The following is a 9,790-nucleotide window of genomic DNA, read 5'->3' as shown; positions in this document are numbered from 1 at the left end:
GTTATTGTTGCCCTCTATGCGCCTTGAGATCTCTTTTTATTTCTCTAGCTTGCTCTTTATTTAAGGGGAAAATGCAACCCCAAAAGTCACTTAAATTTTAACTTCCCCCCCCCCCCCCCCAAAAAAAGTTGTTTTGTTGAAAAAAAACCCAAAGATTCGGCTTTGTTGCAAAAACACCCCTGAAAATTCAAAAAAAAATCATAAAAAATTCTAAAAAAAAACTAGAGACAATTCTAAGAACTTCTGTGAAATTTGTTTTCAAAAATAATATCATTTGCATCATATTTCATGGAGAGTAAGTTTGAAAAAAAATTAAAAACGTGCAGCTCATTTATTAATTTGAGTTAAATGCATAGTTAATTATTTACAAATCCAAAAATCATGAAACCAATTTTTTTAGTCTTCTTACATTATCCTCTATCTTCTAAAAATACATGAAATCTTGAAATAGTTATTGTAACGTGCAGGATTGAGTAAATGTGTTGCAGATAGATTAATTCATAACTAATCCATAACACCCTAAAATTAGTGAAACCACTTTTATTAGCTTACTTAAACAATTATTTGTGTAGGAAAAATAATGATAGACATGAAAAAGTTAAAATAACATGAGTTAATAAATGAGGTGTACGTTTTTCTTTTTTTCCAAACTTCCTCTCCATGAAATATGATACAAAGGATATTATTTTTTGAAAAAAAAAATCACATAAGATCTTAGAATTGTTTCTAGTTTTTTAGAATTTTTTATGATTTTTTTATTTTTTAAATTTTTTGGGGGTTTTGCAACAAAGCCAAACTTTTGAGGTTTTGCAATGGGGGAAAGTCAAAATCCAAGTGACTTTTGGGGGGTTACATTTTTTCCTTTATTTAATTATCTCTATGTCTTTGTCGCTCTATCTCTATCTTTTTGTTTATCTCTCTCCACTTGTATCTCTCTATGTCCCTCCTTTTATCTCTTTCTATATATCTCTGTTTCTCTAGCTATTTCTCTCTCCTTATGTTTATCTCTCAGTCTCTCTCTTTGTTTCTCATTATATAGATGTTTCTCGTTATATAGATGTTTCTCTGTATCTCTCACTTTTTGTGTATCTATTTTGTCCCTATTTATATCTTTTTCTATATCTCATATATAGTTGAAGACAAACTTCGATTTCTTCTGTGTATATGCCTCTTTCTTTTTCCCTCTCTTTATTGGTTATGGAAAAATGCTAGTCACAATTTTCTCTATATGTGTCTATGTCTTTGCCTCTCTCATGTGACTAGGATTCAATCTAATACATACAATCTTTTTGTTATTGCAGGTGCTGCGTTTCAAACGTGTGTGAGGTGATCTTGTCTGTGTTGAGATGTATTCTTATAGGTTAAAAGTACATTTTATCATACTTGTTACACAAAAATGGCAGATCACGTTTTAAATTTTGATGGGTTTGAGTTGCTACTATATAGTTTTGAATGTACACTTTTTACACTAGTTATATACTGTAGCTGGAGTCCATTTTTTATGTACATGCGTCATCATTTTGTCATTTTTGCATCTGCTACTTGGTAATAGTGAATTGCATCTAATGCATTTTGTCATGGGTACCAGATCTTATAATTAACATCAGTTATAGTTAACTACAATTAAATTTAGTGCATATTTATTTATGTAATTTTATGAATTATAGTATTATCTATCTAACGTTTGTTACAATTTTCAGTGCAACGTTTAGTGGATATGTTCTTTTTCATGTGAAATTCACTAATTAGGCTTGTTTGTGAGGTATGTGTACGATTTTCTGCTATTTCTTGTGAATTTAGTTCGTTATTCTAATGCATTGATTGCTATTGGGTTTTATTTCGGTTTTGTAGTTCTGGGCTTATTTTTTGTGTGCGTTATGGGCCGCCTGTTATTTTTGGGCTTTTGATTTGTGTTCCTTATTGGGTTTTAGGCTCACAATTTCTATTGATTCGGCCAGTTATCGGGTTAGTGGTTTTTTTGGACCCGCTATGTGCTTTTGACAGACTAGTGGTTGTTTCCGCTGAACTTGTTGTCAAAGTTGTTTTTTTTTTTTTTACAACGTCACGATGCTATTGCTTCAAAATTTGATAGTTTTTTTGAGACAGCTAGTAGAGGGGTCTTTTTTTTGCCAAGCTAGCGTCCGAACGTCTGATATATCTGATGTTATAACTGCTCGTCACAATATCGAAAACTAATAACGTATGTAACATTTAAAATCAACGTTCGCAACATAAAAAAATAAAAAAAAAGCACACAGATCTAGACCTCAAAAATTATTCATTTGAGTTAATTCCTATATTCCGAGATGCAACACAAAAAATAATTTCTGTAATAAAATTTCATAACGTCTTAAACATTAGAGATGCGAAAATATAGGAATTAACTTGAATGGAAATTTTTTTCGGATCCAGATCTGTACATAAGAGATTCCGGGATGCAATATTCTCGAAGAACTTCCGCAATAAATTTTTATAACATCTGAAACATTAAATTTGAACGTCTGAAACATTGAAGATATATAGGAATTAAGTCAAATGGATATTTTTTTCGATCCGATCTATACGCAAGAGATTCTTGGGATGCAACATACGAAAATAACTATGACAACAAATTTTTATAATATCTGAAATATTAAATTTGAACGTCTAAAATATTAGAGATACGAAAATATTTTTGGCCGGCCCAATAATATTATAGGCTGAGCGAGCCATCCATCCGATACATCAGACGTGTGAAGAGAAGCATTTCCATTTTTTTTAACTCAGTCAGTTCTCCAAGTTGGTCCCTTCCAATGTGCACCCACCAGTTCCATGCGTAAATACCCGCCTTACTATGTACTGTGTATCAGCCTATCGGCAAGAAACAAACACAGGCAGGTAAAGCTGGCGTGGCCGTGGTCGTGCTCTCTCTCGAGACTCAATCAACCGGTACGTGTGGCACGCCATTAGGGATTGCAATTGGGTATAATAGATACGGATAATGCTCTCTCGTATTAGAACCAAATAGTTTTTAGTATGTCTACGGGATATCCACGAACGTCCGCGGGTAAAGAGCGGGGAACAAACCCATCGTCCGTGAGTATACATGTTTACGCATCACGGTGAGAAGATGGTAGCAAGATTCGAACAATATAAAAAGAGAGAAAGGGAGGTGAGAGGGTTCTCATCGAGATCTTGCAACGTAGATTTGCTCATCTTCGAAATTGTCACGGGGATCCAGTCCCTCCGCACCCCTGCCCCGCCCAGTGAACGGCGAGAGCTAGAACACCGCCAACAGCAACACAACCACGTTGATCACGAGCACCGCCACACATTGTAGCCGCACCATCCTTCCTCCTTCGGCTCCCTCTACCGCCCACCCCTTCTGGCGGCTGGTGCTACACCTCGCCAGCATCCTTCCCCATGCAGCGTGATCTCACACATCGTGGTCGACAAACGCGACCGACACTGACAACAAAGAGATGAAGCACCCTGCCATTGCCACCACCAAGAGCACCAGTGGCTAGGTTGGGGTGGCGATAGGGTTTGGATTAGAAATTACTCGTGTATATATATATACACACGCGTAAATAAATGCTATATGTATAAATAAATTCTATCTATATCCATACTTATATACTTATCAGGTAGCAATTCGTACCTACACGTAATAAATAGAGGAAAAAACACGCCAATTTAGAGCATTTACCTCAGGTAGCAGTTTTGCACGGGGCGGGCGCGCGAGGCAACGGATGGATGGATGACGGATTGCTCAGCGTGCCTACACGCGCGGGACAGGAGGAGTGTACTGTGCGTGGCAGTGGTGGACTCGCCGCTGCGGGAGCAGGCCAGCCGGAGGGGCGAGCGGCCGGGTCGGGGGTGGTGTGTCGACCGCTGTCTGGCCGCGAGGAGCACAGACCTGACGCGCAGCCTTGGCCTTGCCCTGGTTCCTACCCCGCGGCGCAGGGATCAACAAACTCATCCCATCTCCCGCCGGCGGCTGCTGCTGCTGCTGCATACTCCTACTTGCTCGCAGTGCAGTGCATTCCATCTGCAACTTCCCTCTCCCTCTTCCCCATTCGAATAAAACAATAATGCGACGCAGTAATGGCGGCCGCATCACCGCTGTTAGCTTCGCGTAAATCGTCTAGTTGTAGGGGTACAATTTTCCCCTTAGTTTTGTCTAAGCGTTCTTAAGATTGCCTAGCTAAAATCTAGCTAATTCAGTCAAATTTTGTCGCCTCTTATTTGGCCACCTCCTTCATGTTTAGGGCAATTTTTAGGCCAAAGCTTAGCCAAAATCCGAGCCACCGAATTGACAGTCTTGCCTTTGGTATGCCAAAATTTTGGCTTAGGTTCCATGTGACATACTTGCGTACAACGTAGAACATGCCCAAAATCTTATCAAAGCTACCAAAATCTTGCGTATGTAAACTCTGGCACCCGCTTGCTTCAAGCCAAAGAAATGGTAACTCGGCCCTACGGCTACGCTGCAGCTCGGACAACTGACAACAATGGCTGTCCAGGGACATCAATGCAAAATAAGGCTTGTCTAAAGCGTCGCGTCCTTTGCATTGACAATGTTTTGGAGCCCTCACTCGATAAAAGATGCTTTAACACCAGTACCACTGCATGCACAGTACAGGTCTAGAATTCAATAGCATGAGCATATACAGCTGAAAGGTTCAACAGATCGGACAATAATTCACAAAAAGTAACATATGGACTATATTCCCTGATCTCTGGGCTTAAAAAGGACAGACAGGTTTTGACAGGCATCACTATCTAAGTGATCGAACACTAGCAACATTAAATGGTACACAGGTACAAGTAGTTAAATGCTAATCCTATACAGGCGATGGCAGTTGACGTAGCGCCAAACGGTAGATGATGACGAGTAATACGACCTGTTAGGACGAAGACTTTGGTAGAGGCACCATACTAATATTTGTGGCGGGGAAGTACGCAGCAATTGAACAGACTACAGTGCCGTTTTCTGCTGCTGGAGCCATTCCTGAATGGCAGAGCGAAGTGCATGATTGGGAATGAGCACATCGTGTTCAAGTCGCAAGTTGGTCATAGGAGATGTGTCGTGGCCACTATCGAGCCAGCTCCTGATGGCCTCAGCTTCGTAAGTGAATCCATCCGCTGCAATATGTGGATCATCCATGACATCCTGAAAATTCACAGGAGTACTGGTTAGTCATCAGATAAAAGCTCTATTCATGTGTTGCTTGAATTTTCACAAAGACAAAGCAAATCACAGTTCAGCTTAATGATTCAAGTTCTTCAGTGCTATGGTCCATTCGCATGTTCACAAACTGGGAAAAATAAGATGATGATGCAAAAGAATCCCCTTTATATTCACCTGAGATATAGGGCAGATGAAATATGACGGTGTGCAGTTTTCATCCGACACTGATCTAGAAGATGAGGCTGAAGATGATGTTGCAGCATCCCTCATCGCCTCAACCACTCTCCACACCTCACATGAAATATCAGGACGGCACCACCGGCTAAGTTCCGTGCAACTGAGAGCAAGGTGTGCTAACTGCTGGACATGCACATCAGGCCACTCTCCTGCTGAGGTATCAACTACTGAGTTTAGGTCACCTTTCTCCATCGCATCCTCCACAATCTTCTTTATAAGAACAGGAGGCTTTCCTGTCAAAAGGCGTAAGACCACAATCCCGAAAGAATAAACATCTGAGTGAGGCGTCAGCTCTCCAGTGGCAAGAAATTCGGGGTCCATGTACAAAGGGGTTCCCACCAGATGCGTGGTGTGATACAGGGTAGTGTTATTGGTGCTGGACTGAATTAGGAGGCGAGAAATACCAAAGTCACTAAGCTTACTGACCAAGTTAACATCAAGAAGGATGTTGGCAGGCTTCAGATCTCCATGAACAACTGGATGAGGTTTATTCTTGTGCAGGAAGATCAGCGCCGAACAAATCTCAGCAATAATTCGGATGCGAATTTGCCACGGTAGAGTTCGCCTCTTTTCTGCAGTCACAAGAAAATCTTCAAGACTTCCATTTGGTAAGAACTCGTAGACAAGTGCAGATGACTCTGAGCATGCTCCTAACAGCGTTACAAGGTGAGGGTGCCTCACTCTACTCAGGATAGAAACCTACAAAAGGAATCCAAAACAAGACATTCATCGTTCAAGGGGTGAGACTGTCCTTTCAAAATGCATGCTTTTATTCTAGTTTCAGTTTTGAAATGGAAAGGGGATAGATAAAAAGGGATTACCCCCCTTTTCCGGTATGACAAAGATAAGTTGAATTTCAGAATGAGTTGAGTGAATTACCTGTTGCTCAAACTGTGATTGTCCCTGTAAACTATCAGGCTTCAACACTTTTATTGCAACCATCATGTTCCGCAGGATACCTCTGTATACACATCCAAACCCACCTTCTCCAATCATCAGCGAACTGCTGAAATTTTCAGTTGCACGCTCCAGTTCAGATGATGAAAACTCACAGTGCATTGATGTAACCAAAACCGAAAGCATCTGGTTTCTTTTCTGACGTAACTCTTCAACCTCACGGACAGCATGGTCCCTCTCGTGTAGCAAGTGATCATGCTCTGACAGAAGCCAGTCATATTGCCCTCTGGATTCAGATAGGTGAGCTTGTAGATGCTCACTACGCTCATTGGCCTTACGAAGTTTCTCCGTGACCTCATCTTGTTGTATTTTAAGTTGTTCCAACTCTTGTTTCACCCCTGAAAGATATTCCTCCATTGTTTTAGCCTGCAGAAATAGAACTTGTCATTCTCATTCATAACATTGAGATAGATGACTTATGGCTTCATGTAACATCAATAACCTGGAAACTTTGTTAAAAGAATAGAGTGCTAATGTCATATATTTTTGTTTTGAATAAAAACTATCATGAAAAAGAAAAATCTTTTCATATGACTGCCATGGCTTTGTCAATTCAGCAGTAAATACAGTGGTGGTGGTCCCATGCAAGCTTGCCCATTTCTTGGAGCAGCAGCAGCATAAGAGAATGTCTGTTCTGTACTCTATGATCATTCTATTGGGAAAAGAAATTAATGGATGATGATATTTGACCTCCAAGGCTCCAATCTAGATGATTTAAGTTTTGCCACAAGAAATTATTAAGATGCTAACAGTTTAGTAAATCGTGTTATAAATTTACCATTCGATCAGATTCAATACGCCTCAAGCGCTCGTCAGAAGCTTCATTCTTGAATATTGCAGCTTGTTCCATTGCTTTTTGGAATTTATGCAAATCATCTTCTGGACGGAAATTTCCCTGTAAGGACCATTATACGAGTATTTATTTACAAACATGTAATTTAATTAGAAAAATACATCCTCCCAAAAAAAGACCTTTGTTGGTCTATTTGAGTCAAGGCAAGGGCATCAAACCACCGATCATGCATCAATCTAACATTAGCATGCAACCACAATATGTGCATCAATTCGACATGCAACCACCAATTGCACAAGACTTGCGCTCGAGAGGATCAGAAACAGAGAAATAACAGAAAAGTGCAGCTCTGGGGATGGGGTGTGAAAAGGCAAGTGACTTATGCAGGGTGTTTATCAATTTGTTTTTTCAGTTTAATTATTAGTTTGGCAGGCTTTCGTTGAGTATGTTTCATGACCCCATACAGCCTGTTTATGGTTTTTAAGTGCTACTTCTTAAGGTGCACCTTAGACCTTACTGGTAAAGGTACAGCTTCTGTGTTACCTATCATGTGTTACACAAAGGATTACAGTCACAGGAAACCACACAAGTAAGACATGTAATTTGCAAAAATCAAACGAAAAATAAGCAACCACAGAAGACTCCTTCGAAGAAAGGAACTAGACTGACCAACATCTCTTTCAAGTCCTCAAGCTCACCATCATCCCCATTAGCCCTCTTAAGGCATGCTGCACATCTAAGTCAACAAAACAAAATGTCACTTCAAATAATCATATGAAGATTCAAGAAGGCTAAAGAAAACTGGAAACCTACCTCCTTAAGCCATCAAGTACTTCCAGATTGTTTGGGTCACACTTCAAACCCTCTAGGTAAGTTGCCAGAGCATTTTCATAATTTTCCATCAGGAACTGAACTTTAGCTTTACGCACATAGCCCTTAAAAAAAGTAGGGTCGAGTTCAACACATTTCTCTGCATCCTCAAGACCTTGAGGCAAAGCTCCCAGATATATGTGGCATTGAGCTCTGTTGCTAAACATCTGAAAGATCAGTAGTAAAAATATCAAAACAAATTACTAGAACAAATAGTACCAAGGAAAAAAGGGGAAGCTCCAGAACATGCTTGATCATTGATGACATATTTATAGATGCAAATTTAATTTATCAGATATTTCTCAAATTTCAAAAGAGAAACAACTTTACCAAGGATCTAGAGCTGCCTTTATTTGAGAAGGAAAAATTAGCGGGAATTACCAAAATACTTACTCTTGGATCCTTTGGGTTCATTTTCATAGCTTGAGTGTAGTGCATTGCTGCTTCATGGTATTTCTTCTGCTTGAAAAATTCATTGCCTGCAATTTTTATACACACTAAACACTTAAACAACAATTTCACATCACAACAGCACATAACTGTCTAGGAGTTGGATATATCACGCTTAAAGAAACGCCACAAATTACTAGGAGCCGTCTCTACTCATCCCTTTCTTTTGTGCTCTGCCCTTCACTCACATGGGAACCTCCAGAGTTCTAAACCTAATCCACACAAGAGTACAAATGGAATTTTATGAGAGTATTTTATTCTCGCCCCAAATGTAAGTTCCATTTGTGTTTGATAAACGAAGGCAGTCCACCAACATTGGCCAATTTCCCATTTCCCTATTCAACAATGCCGTAATCGAGCAACACCCAAACCTCTCTCGCGGTGGTGGTCGGCGGCCTCCTGATTCAGTCGCTCCTGCTCCTCCAGCTCCTTCCTCGCGCTCTCCGCCTCGTCCAGCTTTTCTAGCGTGTCCTCGCTGTAGTGCTCGGCCAGCGACTGCTGCAGGGCCCTGATCGCTGGCGCGTAGTCCCCGGCGCAGCCCGCAAGCTTGAGCAGCACCGACGCTTTCCGCGACAGCGCCCTCGCGATCAGCTTGTTGTCGGCGCGCAGTTCCCGGCCGCGCTCCACCGCCTCGTCGCAATCCCTCACGCATTCCTTGGACTGAAACGAGCCAAGAGCCCAAGCGTAAGCCGCGAGCAGAGTGACTGCGAGGCGTTGTCTTGGTAGACGGCGATGGGAGCGAGGGTTTGTAGGCGAGAGACCTTGCCCAGGTGGAAGTAGGCGGCGGCGCGGTTGGTGAGGAAGGAGATGTCGCTGGGGTCGAGGAGCGCGCCGCGGGTGTAGTGGCCGACGGCCGTCTCGAGGAATTGCTTGCGGTAGGCGTCGTTGCCGGCCTCCTTCTCGCGCCGCGCCTCCTCCACCCGCTCGTCCGCCTCCATCGTGCGCCTCCCTACGTGTGGGCGATGGCGCGGCGCTACGGCGACTGCGAGCGCATTTGGTCGCCGCCGGCTGTTGGTGGTGCGGCGGCGGCGGCGACCACGCGGGGACGACTTGACGAGACTTTGGCCGGAGTTTGGGGAGCGTCTTCTATTTGCAGCGGTGTGTCGATCTGGCTCGTCACTGCCAGGTAGGACCTCGGGACTGTAGGTGGGACCCACCGTCGAGTGCGCTGCCTACTATTGAAACAAATTTTATATGTGTCCGTCGTAACAACACAGCAACACTCTCTCCACTATGTTAACATGTCTTTATTGTTTTTTTTTCTTTTTTTTAATTTAATCATTAAATCAAATAATAGATAATATAAATAA

The 9,790-nt window shown here is 41.8% G+C and overlaps 1 protein-coding gene across 2 annotated transcripts; it reads right to left on the bottom strand.

Annotated features, from left to right (window-relative positions):
- Positions 1-4,627: 4,627 nt before the first annotated feature.
- On the bottom strand, positions 4,628-9,598 carry LOC133930812 (U-box domain-containing protein 70-like). 2 transcript variants are annotated; one of them, XM_062377567.1, is made up of 9 exons: positions 9,242-9,593; positions 8,852-9,140; positions 8,424-8,509; positions 7,974-8,197; positions 7,830-7,896; positions 7,146-7,262; positions 6,290-6,733; positions 5,348-6,109; positions 4,628-5,155 (listed from the first exon to the last, which is right to left on the bottom strand). In XM_062377567.1, the coding sequence occupies exons 1-9, from the start codon at positions 9,416-9,418 to the stop codon at positions 4,961-4,963; spliced, it is 2,361 nt and encodes a 786-aa protein (XP_062233551.1). In that variant the 5' UTR covers positions 9,419-9,593; the 3' UTR covers positions 4,628-4,960. The 2 variants fall into 2 exon arrangements, with proteins under 2 accessions (XP_062233551.1, XP_062233552.1); XM_062377568.1 differs by lacking the exon at positions 4,628-5,155 and having other exon boundaries at positions 5,771-5,982; positions 9,242-9,598.
- Positions 9,599-9,790: the final 192 nt, after the last annotated feature.

Source organism: Phragmites australis, chromosome 10, assembly GCF_958298935.1.
Source record: "Phragmites australis chromosome 10, lpPhrAust1.1, whole genome shotgun sequence".
NCBI lineage: Eukaryota > Viridiplantae > Streptophyta > Magnoliopsida > Poales > Poaceae > Phragmites > Phragmites australis.
Note: the sequence above shows the minus strand (reverse complement) of the source record. Positions and strands in the feature narration are given on the sequence as shown.

Excerpts from the sequence above, each read along its gene's own strand:
- LOC133930812 (XM_062377567.1), bottom strand. The coding sequence starts at position 9,418 with ATGGAGGCGGACGAGCGGGTGGAGGAGGCGCGGCGCGAGAAGGAGGCC. Across the intron at positions 7,897-7,973 it reads GTACTTGATGGCTTAAGGAG|ATGTGCAGCATGCCTTAAGA; the intron begins GTAGGTTTCCAG and ends TTGTTGACTTAG. Across the intron at positions 6,110-6,289 it reads AATCACAGTTTGAGCAACAG|GTTTCTATCCTGAGTAGAGT; the intron begins GTAATTCACTCA and ends TTCCTTTTGTAG.